Here is a 27,771-nt window from a genome sequence, read left to right on the forward strand (position 1 = left end):
TAACTTGACCCACCTGTAGCAGTGTTCGAAATAGCGCAACGTAGGGAAAAATGATTTTGTTCTGCTCTAGGGAGATTTTATTTTAAACTCAAAGCATTTTTGTGACAGGCTTATTAATTCTGTTTTTTGTTTCCTTAGTGAACAAGACAATGTATTTGGAAAAGCACATATGCTAGTCCCTACCATTGACTGTGAAGATATACATGAGTAACAGTTAATATGACATATTGCTACTATGCACCTCCAGGTTAAAGGGACACAAAACGGTAACAGCTGCTGCACAGGGTAACTATTCTGGCATGAGCCAGTGGCTGGGGAAGCTAATTACATTTGCCAATGATATGTGAATATACATATGTTGAATCAAGCAAAACAAATATAAATTAAAATTTGACCACCTCCATACTTTCCCAAAATTTTTGCCCGTAAATTGTTAAACTATGAAGTCATTCATATTAACAACAAAGATTTTTCTAATGTTAGTCGCTGAAATAGCAACAAAGCAATGACTTGGCAGTTTTGTTGCCCAAGGATGTGTACAGAAGTTTTCTCGTTAGGCTTAGAGAGAAATGCACTTTGCATCAACTGCATTATTGTGTGAAAGTTCGCCAAATATCTAATGAGGTATCTAAAATAAGAAATTTTTCATGTCAATGTTTTGGTCATTTTGTATCGCTTTTTAGTTTCGTCATTTAGAAAATAAAATGCGAAAAGTGAAAGAAAAAATTTGTTGCAATTTTTGAGAAGCATAATTTGTCAGCAGCCTTAGCAACAGTACGGAAATTACATACGTAAACACAGCAAAATAATTGGGAAATTGATCTTGCAGGGAAGGGTTAGAAGATACAAGGCAATAGCTAACAGTGAACTAAACACATACATTGTCATATAATTTACATAAATTGTAATTGCATTTTTTCTGTCAATCAGAACAATTTGACATCTTCTCCCGGTTTAACATGGCGACACTGTGACGTCACGTGTCACGGCTTTGCTTCGTGCAGTAGTCTCTCGAGTTTAGTACTGAGCTCACTGTTTGACACATCCTGTGTACATAACTTTAGCTATACTCCTTGGCATATTCGCGTTTTGTAAAGCACACCTGTGCCTAAGTGTGTGAAGTGCAGTAAAATTAATGTCACTGGAAAACATTCATTATGTTTTCCAGAATAGTGTGTGCACCAACAACCAACCAGAGGATACCAATAATTGAAAGTAATGCAACAATTAGATCTCGTAAAGTGAATAATTCTCGCCACACTCAGTGCTTACATGTTTCGTTAATACATCTTGCCAGGGCTACACATCTCCCACACTGCTGCAGTCAGTCAGTAAATGTGTACCCGCTGATGATGAATCGCTGTTGTTGTTCTCTTCAGTCCCGAGACTGGTGTGATGCAGCTCACCATGCAAGCTGCTTCATCTCCCAGAATTTACTGCAACCCACATCCTTCTGAATCTGCTTAGTGTATTCATCTCTTGGTCTCCCTCTACGATTTTTACCCTCCACGCTGCCCTCCAATGCTAAATTTGTGATCCTTTGATGCCTCAGAACATGTCCTACCAACCGGTCCCTTCTTCTTGTCAAGTTGTGCCATAAACTACTCTTCTCCCCAATTCTATTCAATACCTCCTCATTAGTTATGTGATCTACCCATCTAATCTTCAGCATTCTTCTGTAGCACCACATTTCGAAAGCTTATATTCTCTTCTTATCTAAACTATTTATCGTCCATGTTTCACTTCCATAAATGGCTACACGCCATTCAAATACATTCAGAAACGACTTCCTGACACTTAAATCTATATTCGATGTTAAATTTCTCTTCTTCAGAAACGCTTTCCTTGCCATTGCCAGTCTACATTTTATATCCTCTCTACTTCGACCATCATCAGTTATTTTGCTCCCCAAATTGCAAAACTCCTTTACTACTTTAAATGTCTCGTTTCCTAATCTAATTCCCTCAGCATCACCCGACTTAATTCAACTACAGTCCATTATCCTTGTTTTGCTTTTGTTGATGGTCATCTTATATCCTCCTTTCAAGACACTGTCCATTCCGCTCAACTGTTCTTCCAAGTCCTTTGCTGTCTCTGACGGAATTACAATGTCATCGGCGAACCTCAAAGTTTTTATTTCTTCTCCATGGATTTTAATACCTACTCCGAATTTTTCTTTTGTTTCCTTTACTGCTTGCTCAATATACAGATTGAATAGCATCGGGGAGGGGCTACAACCCTGTCTCACTCCCTTCCCAACCACTTCTTCCCTTTCATACCCCTCGACTATTGTAACTGCCATCTGGTTTCTGTACAAATTGTAAATAGCCTTTCGCTCCCTGTATTTTACCCCTGCCACCTTTAGAATTTGAAATAGAGTATTCCAATCAACATTGTCAAAAGCTTTCTCTAAGTCCACAAATGCTAGAAAGGAAGGTTTGCCTTTCCTTAATCTATTTTCTAAGATAAGTCGTAGGCTCAATATTGCCTCACGTGTTCCAACATTTCTGCGGAATCCAAACTGATCCTCGCCGAGGTCGGCTTCTACCAGTTTTTTCCATTCGTCTGTAAAGAATTCGGGTTAGTATTTTGCAGCCGTGACTTATTAAACTGATAGTTCGGTAATTTTCACATCTGTCAACACCTGCTTTCTTTGGGATTGGAATTATTATATTCTTCTTGACGTCTGAGGGAATTTCACCTGTCTCATACATCTTGCTCACCAGATGGTCGAGTTTTGTCAGGACTAGCTCTCCCAAGGCTATCAGTAGTGCTAATGGAATGTTGTCTACTCCCGAGGCCTCGTTTCGACTCAGGTCTTTCAGTGCTCTGTAGAACTCTTCACACAGTACCGTATCTCCCATTTAATCTTCATCTACATCCTCTTCCATTTCCATAATGTTGTCCTCAAGTACATCACCCTTGTATAGACCCTCTATATACTCCTTCCACCTTTCTGCTTTCCCTTCTTTGCTGAATCGCTAGGCGGTTCGAAACCGGTAATGAGATAGTAAAAATTGAAGAACAAAACAATAGACGACTAGTTTCAGTAATTTCGAGAAACTTTTGTTAATAAATAATCTATATTTCTCAATATTTTCTAGAGCGATCAGAAAACAATGTTTTTATCGCCTACTCATATACCTTATGTCTCAACAATCATCGTATCTATTGAAGGGTTACGTCTTTGATGTGTTATTAACTGACATTTCATGACAAGGTTGACATGTTTGTGATACCTTTCCAGTGCACCGTTGCCTTGAAACGGCATACTGCAAGTTGTAATATAAAACAGCTAAATATGTCCAAATAAAATGGCTCCTGCCGAATCGATTGATGATATTGCGGTGGGCCTGGTATTGTGCGTGAGGTCAAAATGACATGTCTGCAGGAAGTGTTGTGAGACGAGTGTTACCCCTCAATGACCGCATCCCGCTCATGGGGGAGTTTTACAAATCCATCATTTTTCAGCTGACGAATAACTCGGGTGAAAGCGACTCTTTTGCAGATGAATAGCAGCGCGTTAGCATAGACTGTTAACATCGAGAATACAAGTAAGTCAGTGTTGTGTTGTTATGTCTGGACTATAGAATGCATGAGGTAACACCTCGCAACTAGATTCATGTAGATTTTTGTTATGAAACGCGTTGCGCGGGCGAATGATGTCGAGGTGAATCAACACAGCCTCAAGCTGCTGAGTTCAGGTTTTTTTTGCATTCCTGTTTCATTGTTAAATTAATTAATTCGCAATAAAATATTCCTGTGACACTTTCTCTATGTGGAACGCTGTCTAAAATGATGATTCCCTGCTAATCATAATCTAAGATGATCAGTTGCTTGACATTTTTGACATTTGATCTAACTCGACGAAATTGTTTTGGTCCTGTGGAAGACCTTCTCTTGTTTAATTCATTTCTCAGAATAAGTACTTGTAGCTCCAGAAGATTCCTCACATTTTCGAGGATCTTCAAGACTATCTGTCACAAGTTTCGCACTTCGTTAATCTGTTGATGTTCTCACCCTTCCTGCTCTTGAGTCTTTGTGAAAGTTGTTTGAGTATAAACAATTATCTCAACGGGAAATTCACAACGAATTTCACGCAAAGCGCTGTGAATTTCGGACGATTTTTGCCATGTATAGTTTCGATCGTACTGCACGTCTTTGATACTCAATTGTAACAGTGTCTAAGATCAACGTGGATGCCATTTCTAACTTCCATTACGAGGTGCATTCAAGTTCTAAGGCCTCCGATTTTTTTCCTAATTAAATACTCACCCGAAATCGATGAAACTGGCGTTACTTCTCGACGTAATCGCCCTGCAGACGTACACATTTTTCACAACGCTGACGCCATGATTCCATGGCAGCGGCGAAGGCTTCTTTAGGAGTCTGTTTTGACCACTGGAAAATCGCTGAGGCAATAGCAGCACGGCTGGTGAATGTGCGGCCACGGAGAGTGTCTTTCATTGTTGGAAAAAGCCAAAAGGCACTAGGAGCCAGGTCAGGTGAGGAGTAGGGAGCATGAGGAATCACTTCAAAGTTGTTATCACGAAGAAACTGTTGCGTAACGTTAGCTCGATGTGCGGGTGCGTTGTCTTGGTGAAACCGCACACGCGCAGCCCTTCCCGGACGTTTTGTTGCAGTGCAGGAAGGAATTTGTTCCTCAAAACATTTTCGTAGGATGCACCTGTTACTGTAGTGCCCTTTGGAACGCAATGGGTAAGGATTACGCCCTCGCTGTCCCAGAACATGGACACCATTTTTTCAGCACTGGCGGTTACCCGAAATTTTTTTGGTGGCGGTGAATCTGTGTGCTACCATTGAGCTGACTGGCTCTTTGTTTCTGGATTGAAAAATGGCATCCACGTCTCATCCATTGTCACAACCGACAAAAAGAAAGTCCCATTCATGCTGTCGTTGCACGTCAACATTGCTTGGCAACATGCCACACGGGCAGCCGTGTGGCCGTCCGTCAGCATTTGTGGCACCCACCTGGATGACACTCTTCGCATTTTCAGGTCATCATGCAGGATTGTGTGCACATAACCCACAGAGATGCCAACTCTGGAGGCGATCTGTTCAACAGTCATTCGGCGATCCCCCAAAACAATTCTCTCCACTTTCTCGATCATGTCGTCAGACCGGCTTGTGCGAGCCCGAGGTTGTTTCAGTTTGTTGTCACACGATGTTCTGCCTTAATTAAACTGTCGCACCCATGAACGCACTTTCGACACATCCGTAACTCCATCACCACATATCTCCTTCAACTGTCGATGAATTTCAATTGGTTTCACACCAAGTAAATTCAGAAAACGAATGATTGCACGCTGTTCAAGTAAGGAAAACGTCGCCATTTTAAGTCTTTAAAATAGTTCTCATTCTCGCCGCTGGCGGTAAAATTCCATCTGCCGTATGGTGCTGACATCTCTGGGACGTATTGACAATGAATGCGGCCTCATTTTAAAACAATGCGCATGTTTCTATCTCTTTCCAGTCCGGAGAAAAAAAAAATCGGAGGCCTTAGAACTTGAATGCACCTCGTATTGCAAAGCAAAATATGATATTGAAGAAAACTAGAACACGAGATTTCTCTGCAATCCTTTCCCTACAGTTGACATAATCAACAATGTTTAAAAAAAATATGCCATTCACTTGTGCTGTCAAACTGGGCATTACTTAAGAAATGGCCCCCGCCAATCACCAGAAGATATTTCCGAAGTAAGGAGTTAGTCTCTGTATACAACTAACTGCGCATCTGCTGGATGTGTGACGTCCGCATTAGCTTTCTAACAAGCAGTAAGTCCAAGAAACAGGCACAGTCAACAACAGATACAGCAGTAGTTAATGATTTACCTATAGCAGAGCTGAGTTGCCAAAAATGCGCAAATGGCATTTCATAAATGAAATACAGTACCGTCATATTTTGCCCATTCCTGCAGTTTGGAGATCGCAGTGGATCGAAGTTACGCAAAGGTTGTAGTAGAAGCAAAAAACATTGATGTCCAGCTGGAATGGCGGAAGGAGTGGTACATAAAATGGATATCTGTGGTACTTTGTTTTCTTGTTCCCACTCCCGTGCGGAAAGATGTTGTGTCTCCAGGTGGTGTCAGTAAGTTCAGAAGCATCTCGATTAAGTGCCGATAAATTCCAGTCGCAGAAAGCAGTTAGTAGACGCTTTGGCCTGTCTAAACAGTAAAGTCTAGAAGTTATGCAACTACATCATAAAACATAATACAACCATACAGAAACATAGTATGAAAAATGAATGTATGTATGTATGTGCGCTTTTTGGTGTTAAGCTAATCGATGGATAATTGTTCACAGAGCTCAGGGTTTCGTCACGCTTCAAAATTACTACAGGATGGGCAAAATGACACAGGTTTCGAAAATACGCAAAAAAGTGAAGAAAAAGAAAGCGTCACAACGAAGGAATTATCCGAGTGGGACGGATATCGTTAGATGTGTTGTATATGTGCAGACAAACGTAACATTACAATTTCAGAAAAAAATGGATGATTTATTCAAGAGAAAGAGCTTCACAAATTGGGCAAGTCAAAAACGCGTTCGTCCATCTCTGGCCCTTATGCACGCAGTTATTCGGCTTGGCACTGATTGATAAAGTTGTCGGATGCCCTGAGGGATATCGTGCCAAATTCTGTCCAATTGGCACGTTGATGGTCAAAATCTCGAGATCCTTGGAGGACCCTGACCATAATGCTCTAAACGTTCTCAGTTGAGGAGAGAGCCAGCGATCTCTGTGGTCAACGTAGGGTTTGACAAACACGATGATAAGCAGTAGGAACTCTCGCCTATTGCTGCTGGCTTTATGGCACAATTCGACGCTAGGAGATTGGCAACTTCATGATAATCAACGTAGAGGCATTCACTAACGATAATTCCATAAATTTTGGCTGGGGAAGAAAACTTATTCATGCACCTCAACTTCATCTGTACTTGAACACTTGGGAATATGTATGGTCACTGAAACAACAATGCTTCCAGCAATTTCTGTTCTTGCTCGTTTGAACAGGACTAAAGTAACAGACGAGGATAGCGAAGTGATCGTTTCTACTTTTGAAGGGCTCGTCTTCTAATTGCTTCAGCTACTTCTTTTGACTACCGGAGGACCGATTTGGATTTAGAGAAAGCAGATTAGAGAGGTACAGTAGCTTTTGCAGCTTGTAAAATGATATAATGGTGTTTTGATCTGTTCAGTTAATTTCTTTTGTTTGTTTCGGGATGACGTATATTTATGCTGCCTCTTCGGTGCTTACACATTTTCGTCATGGCCAAGCGCTTAATGAAACAAGCCCACTGACGTGGATGACACGACAAGTTCCATTACCCCATTCCACAGAAACTTTGCTCACTGGATAACGAGTCAAAATATGCGAACGCTTGTCTCAGATGTTTCCAAAGAAACGATCGTCAAGGTTTTCCACGTACTTTAGAAGCCTTTAGTGGGTAACATGCTCAGCCCAGGTGGTGGCGTAGAGTCTAGCGTCACGCTCTGTCACTTTTGTGTGCTGTGTTCGAAATGCGATTATTGTTTTCGTTTACTATATTTTTTCATTTGTGTACCCACCTCCGTAGAAGGTTATTGCACGAATATTTCTTATCAAGGTTGGGGATACAAAGATGTTATATTAATTGTACAATTATAACTGGGATGCACAGTAACTGTCATACATTTATTATGTAATATGTGTGCATGGTGCTTTCAAAGGTTCCAGTCTTTTTAAATTCTCATTCATATATTTCATTCTTATATCAGTTCTTAATTCTTATATTTTATTCTTATGTTTATTCTTCGGAAATATTTTATGCTTCCCCTTGGATGGTAACGATCGTAGAAACATTCGAAACATAGAAATTCCGAACATCAAGAGCATCAAGCGAAGGCAAGCTTGCCATAGCGACATTTCTTCGTATGAATCTCTGTCTGGAAAGAAAAATCGTTAACACTGCTATAGATTTCACGCGTTGGCAATACGTTCGTGGCAAACCGCGCATAATGGGTCACTTTTCCGAAAACTGCCGCTTGCAGCTCATTCTACACAGGTAAGACTACAGGAACCTGAAATAGTTTTTCCATTCATTTATTGTTTTTTTTATTTTTTATTCATGGACCAGGCATAGAATTAGTAGGCGAATACAAGCAAAGTTATTTCAATATACAGTGGGAAACATTCGTGTAGTAATCTTCCATGGACATGGGTAAATACATGAAAAACAAAAATATAAATCAGGTTTCGAACACAGGGCGCAGATGTGTGAAGCCGCGACGCTAGCCACCGTGTCACCACTTCGGATGGACTGTTTACTCATTAAAAAAGAGCATAAAAGTACCACGAGAATTTTGACCGTCGTTTTCTCAGAAACGGTCAAATATCTACGGATTAGCCGAGACACGTTTTCGCTTATTTTGACCCCTCTTCCACTAAGCAAAGTTTCTGGGAAATCGGGTTTGGCACTTGCCGTGTTATGTTCGTGAGCCCTGTCAGCGCACTTAACCTGTGGCATCTGACGCGACCTAGCAGGGATATCAAGCTGGATTGTGTTTAAAGCAGTGGCCGCTGCAGTCATTCCTCAAACTGCTGTTGTGATTGGCTACTTCAAGGTGCCGTCCTTTGGAGAGCTGCTACAGCTGCTCCTTGTCTACGCAGCTTTTTAGGCATCATACACCCAAATCTTCATTCATACTCTGCGAACCACTGTGCAGGGCATGGTACAGGAAACTTCCCATTCTACCACATTTCCCGATTTTTTCCGATCTGTTCACGTGTGGAGCGCGAGAAAAATGACTGCGAGACTGATACGTAGGAAGCTGTAATATTTTCTTGTTGTTGATCTTATGGTCTTCAGTCCGAAGACTGGTTTGATGCATGTATCTGTGCTAGTCTAACCTGCACATGTCTCTATCTCTGAATAACTCCTGCAATCTATATCCATTTGAACCTACTTACTGTATTGATGCCTAGGTGTCCATCTACAGTTTTTGCACTACACACTTCGCTTCATTACCAAATTGGCTATTCTTTGATGTCTCAGGATCAGTCCTATCACCCGACCCCTTCTTTAAGTCAGATTACGCCGTAAATTTATTTTTTCTCCCATTTCAGCCCATTACCTTCTCATTAGTTACTCGATACAACCACGTCATCGCCAGCAATCTTCTGTAGCACCACATTTCAAAAACCTCAACTCACTTCTTCTCTGAACAATTTATCGTCCACGTTTCACTTCTGTACAAGGCTATACTCCAGACAAATACCTTCTGGAAGGCATTCCTAACACTTAAATTTATATTAGATATTTGGCTAATAAAATTCCTCTTTTTCAATGTGGTTTCCTTGCTACACTCTAATTTGGCTATCTCCCCTTATTTTTCTGATCAAATAACTAAACTCCTCTACTATTTTTAGTGTTTTACTTCCAAATCTAATTCCATCGGCATCGCCTGATTTAAAAGGACTACATTCTGTCACCATTGTTTTACTATTGTTGAACTTTATCTTACAATCACTTTTCAACACACTATCCATTCCGTTCAACTGATCTTCCAACTCCTTTGCAGTCTCTGACAGAATTATATCTTGGTGCATAAGTTCGTATAGTTTTTGTTTTTCATGTTGGTGTTCGGTTGCTAAGGGTTTATTTACCGATTGTCATATTGTATTTGTAGCTGACTGTTGCTGTTTGAGTTTATATACTGTCATTTGGGGACAATGATTGGAGCTGTGGACGCTAGGAAATGGAATGCCAAGTAGAGTAATCGGAATATTTCCGCCATATTCTTCTGTTTGACTTCGGTAGGTGGGTGACAGCAGCGGAGATAACCAGAAACATTTGCGCCGTGTGTAGTGATAATGCCACTGGTCAGAGCATGGCAAAGAAATGGTTTTCTCGCACCAATCATTCCTATCCTGTATCGTTACTGGTAAGGAGCAATAGTGTCTTTATACTAACACAAGGAAAATAAAGCAATGACTGAGACCAAACAGCAGTTAATCCTCTGTAAAGATCTGCACGCACCCACTAAAGATAATGTTATGCATCTGGTGAAACAGCGACGATGCGGTGTACTGCGAATTGCTTCTCCGAGGTGTAACCATTACTGCTGACATTTATTGTCAACAAATGAGACGTCTTGCAGACGATCTGGAAGACTGTGCGAAGTGATGCTACTCCACGATAGCCCCCGCCTGCATTCTGCTAGACTGACAAAAAGCACTATAATGGAGTTGGGTTGGGAAGTAATTCCGCACCCACCTTATTCGTCTGATCTTGCGCCCTCGGTTTTTCACCTTTTCCGCTCTGTCGAAGGACCTTTAAGGAAATTCCTTTCCGGATGAAAATGGGCTTCGAACATCGTTCGGCGAGTTCTTCGCCTCAAAAACCACTTGATTTCTACGGTAGCGAAATCGAAAAGTTACCCCAGCGTTGGCAGAGTTGTAAATAAAGAAGGAGAATATATTGTTGATGACTAAAGTCTCTTATGTGTGTGTGCTGTCTTTATTAAACTTATGAAAAAACGCAACGATCTTACGCACCAACCTAATACAATGTAATCGGTAAACTGCAAAGTTTCTATTTCTTCTCCCTCATCTTTAATTCCTTTTAAAAATTCCTCCTGGGTTTCCTTCACTGCTCGATCAACATACAAATAGAATAACATTGGAGACAGGCTGGAAGCCCGCCTCACTCCGTTCTGAGCTGCTGCTTCTATTCATGTCCGTCGACTTTAATATCTGCTGTCTTGTTTCTGTACAATCTGTGTATCCCCCTTTGCTCCCTGTATTTTACCCCCATTACTTTCAGAGTACAGTCAACAATAGAAGAGTTCTCAGAAAAACTACAACTGCTATAAATGTAGATTTGCCTTTCTTCAACCTGTCTTCAAAGATAAGGTGTAGGGTATTGCCCAATGTGTTCCTACAGTTTTCCGGATCCGAAATCATCGTCCCCGATGTTGGCTTCTATGAGTTTTTCCCTTATTCTGTAAATAATTCAAGTTAGTGTTTTGCTATCATGACTTATTACACTGAGAGTTCTGTAGTATTAACATCTGTTCCACATATCTTGTGGTAGTGGGAAAGTTTTGTGTTGTCTGGCTCCCCCAAGAATCTCAATAAATGTGAGGGGGTATCGTCTACTCCAGGGACCTTGTTTCCACGTAGGTCTTTCAGTGCTCTGTCATATTCTTGTCGCAGTATCGTGTCTTCCAACTCGTTTTAACCTACTTCCTCGTCTCTATAATATTGTCCTCAAGTTTGTTTCCATATATATATATATATATATATATATATATATATATATATATATATATATATATATATATATATATAATGGAAACAAACTTGAGGACAATATTATAGAGACGAGGAAGTAGGTTAAAACGAGTTGGAATATATATATATATATATATACTTTCCCTTCTTTGCTTAGCACTGGCTTGCCAAATGAGATCTTGATAATCACACAGGTGCCTATTTTTCTCCCAAGGTTCCTTTAAATTTCCTATAAGCAGCATCTATTTATACCCGTCACGCATATTTCTTCATCCATGCAACTGTCCTCCAACAATTCCTGCTTAGCCAGTTTGCATTTTTTATCGGTTTCATTTTTTTCGCCTACTTCATTTACTGCATTTTCTATTTTCTTTTTTCCTCAGTTAAATTCAATATCTCCTGTACTACCCATAAATTTCTGATAGGCCTTTTATTTTTAATTTCGAGTCCAGATGAGTGGACTGGCCAAAACTGCATTTACGGTTCCTTAGGGTCATTATCAGTAGCAGCGGATGACGTTTCTTTTGAAATATGCACCAGCCATGTTTTAGTGGTATGACTTGTCATATTTCAGTTCCAACTTTTCATCTTCCAGCATTCATAACTGATGTTACTATACTGGCCTAACAAATCTTTAGATATACTACCAGCCCAGAACCTCACCTATCTGAACAGCACATTGGATACAACCTCCTTAGTTCTCTAGGCAAGTCACATCACAGAAGGGGCATATTAGCCTGGAGCAAATATCACAGAAACGGCCACCACAAAGTCGTTGCTATAGGTAGTTCAACTTCGAATGCCAGCTTGATACTGACTTTCATCTGTGCATCCTATGCTTATTTACGGCAGAAAAACACCCACCCTCCTGAACTCCTTGCACACCATGTATCGATGAGTTGATAACCACTAGAAAATAAATAATTGTTAAGTCATTGCACATTGTAAATTAGGTTAGCATAAGAGCAGCTAGAATGAGAAGCGTACATAAACGTAAAAAATACACTGAAGAGGCAAAGAAGCTAGTACACCTGCCTGAAATCGTGTAAGGCCCCCGCGAGAACGCAGAAGTGCCGCAACACGACGTGGCATGGACTCGAATAATGTCTGAAGTAGTGCTGGAAGGAATTGACACCATCAATCCTGCAGGGCTGTCCATAAATCCGTAAGAGTACGGTGGGGGGGGGGGGGGGGTTGGAGAACTCTTCTGAACAACACTTTCCAAGGCATCCCTGATATGCTCAGTAATGTTTATGTCTGGGGAGTTTGGTGGCCAGCGGAAGTATTTAAACTCAGAAAAGAGTTCCTGCAGCCACTCTGTACCAATACAGCAACTGTGGGGTTTCACTGTCCTGCCGGACTTGCCCAAATCCGTCGTAATGCACAATGGACATGAATGGACGCAGGCATCAGGCAGGGTGCTTATGTACGTGTCACCAGTCAGAGTTATTTAGACGTATCAAGTGTCCAATATCATTCCAACTGAACACGGCTCACACCATTACAGAGCTTCCACCAGTTTGAACAGTCCCCTGCTGACATGAAGGGTCCATGGAATCATGAGGTTGTCTCTATACCCGTACACATCCATCCGCTCCATGCAATTTGAAACGAGACTCGTCCGACCAAGCAAATTTTTTCCAGTCATCAGCAGTCCAATGTCGGTTTTGACAGGCTCAGGCGAGGCGTAAAGCTTTGTGACGTGCGGTCACCAAGGGCACACGAGTGGGCCTTCGGCTCCGAAAGCCCATATCGATGATGTTTCGTTTAATGGTTCACACGCTGACACTTGTTGATGGCCCAGCATTGAAAGTTGCAGAAATTTGCGAAAGGGTTCCACTTCTGTCGCTTTGAAAGATTCTCTTCAGTCGTCGTTGGTCCCGTTCTTGCAAGATCTTTTACCGGCCGCAGCGATGTCGTAGATTTGATGTTTTACCGGATTCCTGATATTCACGGTACACTCGTGAAATGATCGTACGGGAATATCCCCACTTCATCGCTACCTCGGAGATATGTCGCATCGCTCGTACTCCGACTATAACACCACGAAGCTCACTTAAATCTTGATAACCTGCCATTGTATCAGCAGTAAGCGATCTAACAACTGCACCATTCTTGTCTTATATAGGCGTCGATGGCTGCAGCGCCGTGTTCTGCCTGTTTAAATATCTCTATTTTAATATGTATGCCTGTGCCAGTTTCTTTGGCGCTTCAGTGTATAATGTGTACAGTTAAGTGATTTTCAGAAGTAATACCAGTCTGTGATCCACGGGACCAGCTTATCTAACGAGGGGGGAATGTTATGCGACTACCTTTGCAACTGACGTTTATAATACGTAGATAGCTGAGACAGAAGGTTGACTCTGCATTTCACTGTCAAAAGCTGGAAAGCTGTAGACCTGGAATGACAGATGTCAGCGTTTGGACCTTGAAGCGAGCGTGTTACCACACGTCTTGTCTTCTTATTGCTGCCATGGCTGGAACATTATCAACGCAGCATGGTACAAGGTCCAGGCTGCTTTGGTGGTTATCTCCATTATGCCATCCCTGGACCTGGCGATGCGCTACTTCCGCGGTCTATCTCATCAAAAGAGATGTCCTGTCACAACGAAACAAGTCGAGCAGCCATAAATACTGCTTGCTGTGGGCATGCCACATCTGTCGTCGGTCACAGCCTATCCAGAGAAGTACTCCAAGCCAGTATTCAATCTGATGTGCCATACAGCCTTAGCTACTATTAGACGTTGCCTCCAATTGCTAAAGGTCTGCACCTTGCTGCCTTCCAGCTGGGGGCATACAGATGGCTGACTTCATTTGGCTTCAAGATACCACCCAGTGGTCCTTGGTTCACCGACTATGCATGTGGACACTTCGTTCCTGATATACTGTCACCGCCTGTTGACGTACAGTGCTCCTGTGCTTTAGGCTATTGGCTAGCTACTGGCGCTGCGTTGGCCATAAAGCTGCTGATACAAGTGACGCTGACTGGTGGCATCTGTGCACAGCCAGCACGCTAGTGGCATTGTGCTGACGTGGACTTGGCTGCCTGAAGGTATTGCAAGCAATCGAGACAACGCCTCCGCCTGTTAAGTGAACTGTCTGCTGGTTCATTGCACCTGCTCTCCAGTCTTCCACCTGCACCAAAATCGTGGCCTGTAACGAAGTCAGCTACACTCAGGACCGTCCTGACCCTGCTACACAACTAAAATAAAAAGGACTGTTTGGGAATTTATGGATATCAAGTTGAGTTAATATGCATGGATATGGAATTACTTCGTCTCATTTTACAAACAGCATCACAAAATTTATTAGCAGCAATAAAATGCTGTCAAAATATGGCACTGATACTACTGGCTTACACTGCCAGAAAAAAATTAGTACTTTTATCTAAGAGGTTTCCGATTTACCTAAGATTTATTGTTAAAACAGTGCATATGGAGTACAGTAAGTGAAATGTTTCCATTTACAGATCAATAGCAGCAGCAGTTGTCGGGTACCAGGTGTCGGCCTATGCTGAAACGCAATAGTACGTGGTGTATCCTCCCCGTGTGACAACGTAGACGCTGATTGTGGCATGCAGTCGATCGTACAGATGGCGAATCTATCCTGGGACATATTTTGCCATGTCTGCTCGACCTGTTCACATAGTTCTGTAAGAGTTGCTGGTTGACGAGTTGCATGAGTCACTTCTCGTCCCATCGTACCCCACACTGCTCGAATGGAGACAATTCCGGAGATATTGCTGGTCAGGGAAGTTGCTGCACATTTTGCAGAGGACGTTGAGTTTCATGGGCTGTGTGTGGGCGGACATTATCCTGTTGAACAGAACATCAATTTCCTGTTGAAAGAACAGCAAAATGACGGGTCTAAAAACTACCTGCACACACCGAGCGCTGTTTAATGTCCTCTCCAGAAACACCTGAGGTGAAGCTTTTCGCACCCAAGACCTTAAGTCCTGGGTCGGGCCTATGTATCTTGAAGAAATGCACTCTACGAGACAGCTCTCACCAGTCGTGGTAAGCACAAACGACCATCACTTGCATACACGCAGAATCTGCTATCATCGCTGAAGACCATGGCGCGCCATTCTGTCTTCTAACAAGGGAACCTCCCCATCGCACCCCCCTCAGATTTAGTTATAAGTTGGCACAGGGATAGGCCATGAAAAACTGAACACAGATCAATCGAGAAAACAGGAAGAATTTGTATTGAACTATGAAAAAAATAAGCAAAATATACAAACTGAGTAGTCCGTGTCCAAGATAAGCCACATCAAGGTACGTGTACACTGAGGAGCACCGTGGTCCCGTGGTTACTGCGAGCAGCTACGGAACGGAAGGTCCCTGTTTCAATCCTCCCTCGAGTGAAAAGTTTTAATTTTTTATTTTCAGACAATTATCAAAGTAACTTCGCTCTCCAAAATTCCAGGACATGTTCAGATTTGCTTGGACACATGCAGGATTTGACGGTCTACACACGGAAAAACTTGAAAACGTTAAAAACGTATGTTTTGACAGAGCACAGGGAAAACTGTGCAACTGTGAAACTTGCATTCATTTGTTGCCGTTTATGTGACAAACTCTTATGTTTTCATCACTCTTTTGGGAGTGATTATCACATCCACAAGAAAACCTAAATCGGGCAAGGTAGAAGAAACTTTTTACCCATTCGCGAAGTGTGCAAGTTAGGTGGGTCGACAACATATTCCTGTAATGTGAAGCACATGCCGTCACCAGTGTCGTATAGAATATTTCAGACGTGTTTTCCTGTGGAGGAATCGGTTGACCTATGAATTTGCGATCAAATGTTTTCGGTTCCTATTGGAGAGGCACGTCCTTTCGTCTACTAATTGCACGGTTTTGCGGTGCGGTCGCAAAACACAGACACTAAACTTATTACAGTGAACAGAGACGTCAATGAATGGTCAGATCGTAACATTGCGAAAATAAAGTAAGTATAATTTTTACTCGAGGGAGGACTCGAACCAAGGACCTCTCGTTCCGCAGTTACTCACTGTAACCACGGGACCACAGCGCTCCTCAGCTTACACAGTCCTTGATGTTGCATATCTTACACTTGGACTACTCAGTTTGTATAATTTGCTTATTTTTTCATAGTTCCACACAACTTCTTCCTGTTTTCTCGATTTATCTGTGTTCAGTTTTTCAAGGCCTATCCACTGTGTCAATTTATAACTAAATCTGAGGGGGGTGCGATGGGGAGGTTCCCTTGTAAGTGATCCTCTGACGGAACCAGTCGATCCGTGCAGGTCGATGCTGTGGCATGTCTGTACTCTCACTGTTAGCAACCAGTTCGCGATAGTTCCTGCTAACGCATCTGAGTTGACACTCCATCTTATCTGTACTGTGGTATCTATACAATATGCTACTGCTGCCTTTACGATACGACGATCCTGACTGCCAGCGGTGCTGCGTGGACATCCACAACCTCAACAACGTGTGTTAGAATGATCACGTGACCACTGATACTAGTATCATTGCACAACTGCCAATGCAGGTCCAACTTGTGAGGCAAGTCTCTGAATGAACCATCCCGTCACTCGGATGGCGACGATTCGACCCCTTTCAAACTCACTCAGTTGGCTGCAGAAGTGCATCTCTGCGACACGGTTGCCTGCTTGCTTCACACGTTTGCACCACACTGAGCCTTTTGCCTGTGAGCATTCCCTATTACAAGGTACACCAAGATGGTGCTCTGGCGGATATGCCACTTCGCTACCTACTGGCGGACGACACAAACCATTATCAGTACATCTGCTATGCCCCAGGTGGCAATGCATCATCGGATCAAAATCAACGTAGTCTTTCCACCTGTACTAATTTTTTCGTGCAGTGTATAAAAAAAGCTTCAAATCTGATTTTTCTCCACATGTGCGAAATTTCGTACAGTTCCGACAGATAGCACTGCCGTAGTTAATCATAATGGCGTCTACTTAAGACACTCATTACAAGCTATGTGCTATAATTGATTTCTTAGTTACTGAAAAGTAAACCATTTGAACATTCATAAATGTTTGTATGCAGATAAGGTAATGATGCTGTGATAGACGTACTTGCGGATGCTTGGCAAAGAGAGTTAAAGCGTCAGGAAGTGAGAAACTGAGCTCCATGATTGCTCACGTTTGAGACATCCCGTCACAGCCTCTGCTCCGAAATGATGGATTGCGCGGACGCCGTTATTCGCACAGATCGGTGCATCAACTGAAGTTATCGTGTAGCATTGAAAGTGCAAGTGCGATGTTTCACAATCTAGCGTATCCAAAGGTGTGTTCGAGATGCCTTCCACGAATACTCACGACAGACTACAAAGTACGAAGGAAGTTCATTTCCCATGATGAATAAATCGGCTCCAATTGACTAATCCTTTATTTGGATAAAATCGTACACACGACCCGACTTTCATTATGTAAATCCCAATTTCAGGCGCGTGATTGCGTACGAGAATATCGTACCAGTCATGAAAATGTTCCAGCAAATTTATCAAGTAGCATGCGAAATCCTGCGTGGGTGAGGCATGGAAAGGTTCTCTGAGTCAGCCAGTACCGCATCGGGTAAATGGGGCCATATAACTGCTCAGCCTGCCACATGTAATGGAAGCCCAGCAAGACCGGTCAACAGACTATTGCGTGAACCACAGTGAGACTCCTGTGTGTGTGTATATATATATATATATATATATATATATATATATATATATATATATATATATATATATAGGTCAGAGGGTGGCCGCCATTGGGGCTAATATCGAGGGCTGCTTGAGGATTTTCTACACGGGACACACTTGAAGATGACGAGAGCGTGATTCGTGCAGTGAAAACAGTGCTGTGAGTACAATAGAAGAGCGTTTACCAACAGCGAAGACATATGCTTACATATTACTCTGTGTTATTTCCTGTGGCTGCCACTCTGACATACACGAGGTGTGGCTAGAAAAAAACCCGGACTAGTACTGGTGAAACAATAAAACGAATGCAATAAGGCTGAAAGTTGCGTGGCCTGTCACGTGACTCTCGCTCCGCCTACTGCTCGAGTTTCATCTGCTTCCTGCACTCAGTCTGCCCGTGGCGTCTGTTTTAAGTAGTTGACGTTTTGTCTGTGCGTCGGAAAATGTTGAGTGTACAGAAAGAACAGCGTGTTAACATCAAATTTTGTTTCAAACTAGGAAAATCTGCAAGTGAAACGTTTGTAATGTTACAACAAGTGTACGGCGATGATTGTTTATCGCGAACACAAGTGTTTGAGTGGTTTAAACGATTTAAAGATGGCCTCGAAGTCACCAGTGATGACACTCGCACTGGCAAACCATTGTCAGCAAAAACTGATGCAAACATTGAAAAAAATCAGTAAACTTGTTCGACAAGATCGCCGTTTAACAATCAGAGCAGTGTCTGAGTTAACAGGAGTTGACAAGGAAAGTGTCGAACAAGTTTACCGATTTTTTCAATGTTTGCATCAGTTTTTGCTGACAATGGTCTGCCAGTGCGAGTGTCATCACTGGTGTCTTCGCGGCCATCTTTAAATCGTTAAACCACTCAAACACTTGTGTTCGCGATAAACAATCATCGCCGTACACTTGTTGTAACATTACAAACGTTTCACTTGCAAATTTTCCTAGTTTGAAACAAAATTTGATGTTAACACGCTGTTCTTTCTGTACACTCAACATTTTCCGACGCACAGACAAAACGTCAACTACTTAAACCAGACGCCCCGGGCAGACTGAGTGCAGGAGGCAGATGAAACTCTAGCAGTAGGCGGAGCGAGAGTCACGTGACAGGCCACGCGACTTTCAGCCTTATTGCATTCGTTTTATTGTTTCACTAGTACTAGTCCGGTTTTTTTTAGCCACACCTCGTACATGTACACAGGAGTCTCAATGCAATTCGCGCTGCAGTCTGTAGACCAGTCTTGACGGCCATCTACGATATACTATGGTCTGGGCACTTATATGGCCCAGTTTACCCGGTGTGTTACTGGTTGACTCAGAGAACCTTTTCATGCCTCACCCACACGGTATCTCGCATGCTGTTTGATAAATCTGCTGGATATTTTAGACGACTGGTACGACATTCTCTTAAGCAATCAAACGCCCCTGAAGATTGGGTTTACATCCTGAAACCCGGGTCGTGAGTACGATTTTATCCAAATAAAGGATTAGTCAAGTACAACTGGAGTGGCTCTATTCATCATAAAATTTTTAGCAACAGTTGTGGATGTCCGACAAGAGTATCTTATACCACATTTCGTTTCGTCTGAAGTGTTGGAGCAATCCGAAGCCAATGGAGAAGCCTTTCTGTTACCAATCTTTACAGGAGACTAAATCTAGATGCATCGCTTTGAACTGGAAATAAAAAATACAGTCACTGTAGCGGCCCAACCACAATCCTGAACACAAAAGAAATTCTAGGCAGCTCCAAATTCTCGCTGACAGTCTTTTGCAATAGTGGTGGTGTCGTCCTCGGACATGTGTTGCTAGACGTGTTGACCACTAACTGCTTCAGGTGCCTGTGTGAAGACTCTGAACAAACTCAAGGAGCGCTTCCAACATGTTTGATCGGACAAGAATGGGAAAGAAATCTTGCTCCCATATGACTACAAATTTCAGAACCCGGGAACATACTGTCAAATTGTGTCGAACATCATTGGCTCATCCTCCATATAGCCTAATTCTGTCGTCCTCGGATGTTTACCTGTTTGGGCCGCTTGATGATTTTCTAAGCGTGGCACGCTTTGAAGATGATGGTAGCGTCATTCGTGCAGTGAAAACATAGCTATGAACACAGTACAAGGGCGTTTACAAACAGGGAATGCATGTCCATACACAACACTGGCGTAAGGCCATAGAACTTAATGGAGACTAGGAAAACACTTCGTGTAAAAGAAAGGTTGACTGATATTGTGACTAAATTCTAGCTCTTAATAATAAATACGTTCTGAGGAAACGACCCTCGTAACGATGTAAGTGGTAATAAGTCGAATTATACTCTCCTTAACCCATGTTGCAGAGTTAGATATGGAATACAATTTCATAGTCTAATTTTTCGAAGAATACTCACATTTTAACTCTACTTCTGTAGATTCACAATAGTTTCCATTCGTTTGTATACTAATTAGGCTCCAAGACCCATCATCACTCATCGAGACATTTCTTATACGAACGCCGCAGTCACCCGCTGTGAAATTACCCCAGAAGGTCACATTCTCTTGCGATGACGTCTCTTCATACTGCCGAAATAAAAAGACATTGTTATACAGACTAAATGAATGATTACAATGTATTGGCTTCGCTTATGAAGACAATGCCCTTATCGTTTTATCTATCCCGACATAAATCACGACTCGCCCTCACAGCTTCATTATAGAAACGATATTCTAGGCTATGACGAAGACAATTTCTCTTAAGTTTGCAAAGTAGGACCGAAGTTCTGACAGAAATGACTGTCAGGGTTGGATACGACAGTCGGTATGAGCATTGACCACGAAATACAAGGTTGTGAGTTTGAGTCCAGACCAGTACACAGTTTCAATTTGAGACTAAGTACCAATACAGACAAAGAGTCTTTCATTATAGTAACATACTGCAAGCTGCTATGCTACTGAACAAGTGAAAGCTGATTTAATTATAGTTTTACTTCATGATGCTACTGACAATGTTGCCAAAAGAATTAAATTAAAAGAATTATTGTAATGAGCTAGCAATAAATCCGCAATCCTATGCTCAAGTATCAATGCAGTCACAGATTAAAATATTTCAGATGGAACATAGATCAATAAAGAGATTGTAATAGTGGAAGTGCTCTGTAAGACAGAAAAAGGACACACCACGAACTAATAATCCGGAAGGGACGGAAATTAGTAGATGTGATGTACATGTACTGGCAAACAAGTGACTACACTTTCTGAAAAACTGGATTATCTATTCAAGAGAAAGAGCACAAATTGAGCAAGTCAATAAAGGGTTACTCCACCTCTGGTCCTTAGCCAAACTGTTAGCTTGGCATTGATTGACAGAGCTGTTGGATGTTGTTCTGAGGAATATCGTTCCAAATTGTGTCCAATGGCGCGTTAGATCGTCAAGATCCCGAGTTGGATGGAGGGCTTGCCGATAATGCTCCAAACTTTCTCAGTTGGAGCGAGATTCAGGATCCTTGATGACCAAGGTAGGGTATGGCAAGCACGAAGACAAACAGCAGGAATTCTCGCCGTGTTCGGGTGGCCAGTATCTTTGCTGAAATGGCCCATGGTGGCTTGCCATGAAGGCAACGACAGGGGCGTAGAATATCGTCGACGTACCTCTGTGCTGTAAGGGTGCTGCGGATGAAAGGCAAAGGTTTCCTCTTATGAAAAGAAATGGCACCCCAGACCAACACTCCTGATTGTTGGACCGTGTGGTGGGTATCCCACCGCCGTCTGGGGCCTTTCCAGACACGTCTTCGGTCTGGTATCTCACTGATTGGAGTCGACCTGTCTTCAGAAATGAGTCCCGCTTCGAAATGAGCCTCGTTGAGGAATAAAAACGTGTCTGGAGGCGCTCCGAACAGCGGTGCGATACCTACCTGTTACCCACGATATGCTCCGACAAGCAAGAGTTATGGTCTAAGACGCTATTTCTTTTCGTAGCAGGACCCATTTGGTTGTCACCCGCGGCCTCTAACACCACAGCGATAAGTCTACGATATTCTATGCCCGATTTGTTGTCCCGCATGGCAAGCTATCCTCTGCTTACATTCCAGCAAGATAATGTCCGTTCGCACATGGCGAGAGTTTCTACTGCTTGTCTTCGTGCTTGTCAAACACGCTCTTCCCAACAGAGAAAGTTTGGAGCATTATGGGCAGTGCCCTCCAACCAGCTCGTGAGTTTGTCGATCAGATGTTCCAATTGGATGGAATTTTTCATGATATCCATCAGGAGGACATCCGGCGACTCCAACAATCAATACCAAGCCGAATAATTGTATGCATAAGGGCCATAGGTGGACCAACACGTTATTGAGTTGATCAATTTGTGAAGCTCTTTTTCTTCAATATATCATCCAACGAAGTTGTACTCAGTTATTTGTCTGTACATGTATATCACATCCGTCCCATTCAAATAATTGCTTCGTGCTCTGCCGTTCTTTTTTCTTGTCTTAGAGTGTATGTTGACTGTACATGCACTTTTTTTATTTCGCCCTCTTGGAGTAATAACTCTAGGTGGTTCGTTGAAAACGTCTGCTATGTGATGGACGAGGGGCGGCAAGTGGGGAAAAATCCTTTTATTAATCTTCGTGAAAAATATATTTCATGTTCAAAGAGGGTACGAGACGACACGGACTCGGGAGTACGAAACACCGCTGACCAACGTGGAGGCGCGAAGACAATCCAGGAGCAAGCAATGATATACAGTCCACCTGCCGGTGTTTTCTGGCGAGCAAGGAACGGTATGTGAATTTTTTAGTCAGCATTGTGTCCATTTCTGACTGAAATAATACCTTTAGCTGCCCCGGGCCAGAACAATTGATATTAAACTTAATGTTGTTTGATTTATATGAAGGAAAGTTATATGGAGGCTCAGTGAAAGTGATTGTTTTTAAGAATATAGTCAAGATTTGTTTGTTCTACATTTCTTTGTTCTCTTTTACGTGATGAGAGTATTTTAATGACTGTGTGGTGACTTACATTTCATTAATTACAATACAATGCAATTTACTTTCTTTAATATGTCTTGCAGGTATGGAAATGGCGTGTGGCTAGGACCTCCCGTCGGGTAGACCGTTCGCATGGTGCAAGTCTTTCGAGTTGACGCCACTTCTGCTACTTGCGTATCGTTGGGGTCACAAATGATGATAAGGACAACACAACACCCAGTCCCTGAGCGGAGAAAATCTCCGACCAAGCCGGGAATCGAACCCGGGCCATTAGGCATGACATTCCGTCACGCTGACCATTCAGCTACCAGGGGCGGACGTCTTGCAGGTAGAGATAATTATTGGTTCCTCGGGACTGTTATACGCTGGGAGCGCGGGAACATTTTATTATAACAATTACCTATGTTTAGCCACTCCGTAGCAAATTTTTGGTCCTATTTAAGATTTACGTAAAGGATCCGTTGCGCACAATCGGGGATTTTTATGCTAGGCTCTTTTTATAGACAATCCAGCTCAGTCGTAATCGCAGAACTGATATTATATAGTAAATGAGTGAGCTTTAAGTTGGACAGCTGACTTGAAACCCAACCATAGAGGTCATTAAACATGAGATCTACCAGAAGTACTTTGTGAGAACTTGTTATATTTCATGATTTGATCATTTAATATTACAGCGACAACTAAGATTTCTAAACAGCTCCTTCACATTAGTTGGCTTTCCTTTTTGGTGTCATTCGACTTCTCTTATAATCCTTCAACACTCTGCACCCAGATTTGACCATGCTGGCAACGCTGTTCTTTCAAAAACACGAGGTTTGTAATTTGTTACGTTTAAATCGTTTGTTACTACGATTATAACTTTTAATCTCGCGGGTAGATATAAGTCTCTCCAGTAACTTGAGATGCGAGGGTGGAACTTATTCTTCTTCTTGTCCATATTTTGGAGAAATTCATCTGGCTCACAATCGACACTCTGGTTTGTGAGATAATTTTTAAATACGTCTGAGGCATTGAGCAGCCCATTCGAGCAAATTTATTTGATTTCGTTTGAATCACGATGCAGTACCATGCTTTATGGAGAGAAGCAGTCTCGCGCATGTACAAAATAAGTGAGATTTCAAACTTTCCACGGAGTGGGAAGGATACACAGAGACTTCCATAGATACATGATGATTTTCCACATACCAATCCCAAGATTATGGGATACATTCATCGGCTCCAGTTTACCGACGACACCACATCGCTGGCTACCACTAAGACGACCCAACAGTCCTTCCAGGTCCATCCCTATAATGTCAGCTCCTGGAGTAACCTCTGCTGCCTTACAGTCTTCCTAATTATCATCTTACAACTCTTCACCGTCCCAGCCTGGTGTAAAGTTGTACACATCTCTGTCAAAACTTACATATGTAGGACTCAAAAGTGCATATAATCTTCCAGGAAACTCTACATTTAATGTCCTGTGCCTATGACGCTGAGTGTCTACATACACTGATCAAAAGTGTCCAGAAACCTATTAATGGACATTAATATGGGGTGCGTCCATCCTTCGCCTTTACGACGACTTGAACTCTGCTGGGGACACTTTCAGTGAGCTCTCTGAATATCTGTGGAGGAATGCTAGCCCATTCTTCCTCAAGAGCCTAAACCAAAGAAGATGTGATGTTGGACACTGTAGTCCGGAAGATGTTCCATTGGGTTCAGATCCGGACTGAGTAGGCTACATCATTTCAGGAATTTTATTGTTCACAAACCATTGTCTTACTGAAGCTGCTTTATGACAGAGTGCATTCACATGCTGATACAGTCATCGTCTTTAAACTGCTCTCCTACTGTAAGCAATACACAATCCAATAAAATGTGTTCATATCGTTCTGCATTTAGCTCTTTCTTAAGCGCAATAAGGGGACCAAAAACCTAACCACGGAAATTCCCCTATGCCATCACATTATCTCCTCCGTATTTCACTTGAAAAATTTTTGAAGTTTTTCGTGCTGGCTACAGCACCAGAGTTGAATCCAAGGTAGGCTGGTAAGCAATATCTAGGTTGGAATGCCAACAACGAAGGACATGTAGCATGGGTGCACTACCGAATTAATTGCCACTCACCACCCAAGCTGGATGATCGAGGTGTCACCGCACCAGAGTAACCTCACGGAGAAGGGATCATGACTTCCTTTTGTCAACCATGCACAGTGAAATAATAACACGTAAGTATTATGCAAGAAAGACTTTTCAACAGAGAGGCGCTGCAGATAATAATGATGATGATGATGATGATGATTTTGTTGGTGCTGAACTGTGTGGTCATCAGCGCCCAAACGAAGTCCCAATTTTTCATGCACTCCAATTTCTTTACTCAGTCCAATTTGACCACTGTCACGAATGATGATGATGATGATGATGATGATGATGAAATGATGAAGATAACACAAACATCCAGTCCCTGGGCACAGAAAATCCCCAACCCAGCTGGGAATCGAACCCATGCCCCCGTGATCCAGAGGCAGCAACGCTAGCCACTAGACCACGAGCTGCGGACAACGCTGCAGAAATAAGCAAAATAAAGCCTGAAGAGAAAAGCTGTGGCAACATGAAGCGGTGTACCGCTGGCAGGTCCATAAAACTAGGCCACATTCGTTCGTTTTCGCCATTAATAACGTCATTAGCATAGAATGACTGGTACAAATATACTGACTTCCAAAGGCATGTTCTCAGTTTACACGTAAGGAGTTCTGATGTGGGGCTTGTAATGCACCATCCAGAATCTGCCATGATCAGTTTGATGTACGATGCAATTTTACATCTGTCAACCATCTCCACTAATGAGAAGGCTTGGGTGCCACCTACCGCCAGGGACCAGGAGGTGTAGGTGACAGTTCCTGGTGGGCTCTCAACTTATCGTCATCCTGCAGGAATGCAGTACCTGCCACTCCTCAGCCAGTCTCTGTGAGCAAACACCGGCATTGCAGGCTCTCTCTCGTTCAGGGGTCATGATGTAAACGGTCCTCTTGTGCAGAGCTGTTGGCTGCCTTACCGTGGCACTGTCTATGACATCAATGGTAGTGCCCTGGTAAAATGCTAGCTTTGCTGCTGGCCACTGGGACACGCAGGTGCCGTCCATGGTGTGTTCAGTCAGCAACCTCCTGTGAAGTAGCTGCCTGCTGTGTGTACCCCATCACTGCAGCAGCTGACACTGAGACGTGCAGGCATCGGTACCTACTGGCTTTGTGTGAGCTGTACCTGCTCGCCTGGCTATTGGCAGCCATGAAAGAAGGCAACTGTGAATCCATGAATAATAAATGTGTATTCTGTTAACAATGTCTCTTAGCACCTCCTGGCATTCGCCAGATCCCCACCACCACACCCCACATCATGCCATCCTAGCAATCGTAGAGAACACAGCTACAGCCCTCTATATATGGTGTCAGAAGTCTGTATTTGGTACTGGAAGTGGCTGCCATCCATAGAGATGTCAACACGTGGTATCACACCTACACATGTAGAACATCAGCAGCCAATGTCTCTACCCGGCACGTTACCAAGTTTGACTGCTGCTATTTGCAGTTGGCCAGTATGCTGTGTGTTGAGTGAAGTCTTTTGTTGGACTTTCTTGTTTCTCTTTTGTTTGTGGCCTTAGGGATGCCCACAGGAATTTGAAGGCTATGTTTGCCAATCTGTAGGAGCCTGCGGATCTCTCTCTCTCTCGCAGAAATTGTAGGGAATTCTACCTGTAGCCACTGAGGTGTCAGTTTTGTAATTTGTCTCGGCATGAGTTGCCATGTACTAAGGTAATTCCAGTTACATTATGTGTAGAAGGTTTTCCAATGAGGCACAGAACTGCACACAGTCCTATTGGGCCATGGTTCGGTGCAATGATTAATATAGTTTTCTTACTTTTTCGATTCCTCATTTTTTCTAGTATTACAGCAGATGAAGGTTACACAAATGTCAGAAACGTGTGCAGCTACTTTGCACGAAACAGTTGAAATTTTGAAAGTGCATATAGTTGCTTTGTTTGGAATTAATGCTGAACAGAAAGAGATTAACGATGCATTACAAAGGTGCCCAAGTACAAAAGGACGCAGGAGACACGAAAACTTTGTTGAGAATAACGTTCCTCCCATTGAGCCTATAGCAGCTAACCCAGTACTTCTTTTTTCGAGGAGAACCAAGAAAGTTCCTGTATTTATTAGTGATGTAAGGACTACTACTAAATTTGGCAACTGGTCAGACTGAAATTTTTTAAAAATATGGCTGAGTTACAGTTAGTGGTTGACCAGAAGACATACATTATGTGCCATGAGACTCTTAGAAAAGCGCAAAAAATCGACCAGTTGGCTAATGGTCTTGTTAAGCTTTATCGCAAGCGGAATAGGCCGAGCTTTTTAGGGAGAAACTCAGTGGATTGTCATGAAAGCACAATGGGTCAGTGGAATCGATCTCTGACAGGATTAGGTGATCTACTAGAGGAAGATGATATAGGTAGGTCAAATGAGAAACTTTGCCAGAAGCGCGCGCACGCGCACACGCACACGCACACACACACACACACACACACACACACACACACACACAGAGCTAATGCGCAATTCAGAGACTGACAGTCATCGAACGTGAGGTGGAAAACAGAGCTTAAAATGTGTCTGTGAGGGTTATTTCACTGACATGTTGAGAAGCGTCAGGATGGAAAATCCAAGTGATTTTTCCGCGATCATTAGGACTGTCACTCAGCTGGAGGAAATTGACATTTCAACTCAGGGACACAACAATCACAGTGTCTTCTCACCTGAGGTGAAGTGTTATAGATGTGCACATAAAGGCCACGTC

General features: G+C 42.7%; 1 protein-coding gene across 1 annotated transcript in view; it reads right to left on the reverse strand.

Moving 5' to 3' along the window:
* Positions 1-27,771, reverse strand: part of LOC126253157 (uncharacterized) — a 215,773-nt gene that overhangs the window by 79,523 nt on the left and 108,479 nt on the right. The window contains exon 3 of the mRNA XM_049954315.1: positions 20,371-20,539. Coding sequence (XP_049810272.1) covers positions 20,371-20,539 — 169 coding nt within the window. The remainder of the gene's footprint in view (positions 1-20,370; positions 20,540-27,771) is intronic.

This window comes from Schistocerca nitens, chromosome 4 (genome assembly GCF_023898315.1).
Source record: "Schistocerca nitens isolate TAMUIC-IGC-003100 chromosome 4, iqSchNite1.1, whole genome shotgun sequence".
In the NCBI taxonomy this organism is placed as follows: Eukaryota; Metazoa; Arthropoda; class Insecta; order Orthoptera; family Acrididae; genus Schistocerca; species Schistocerca nitens.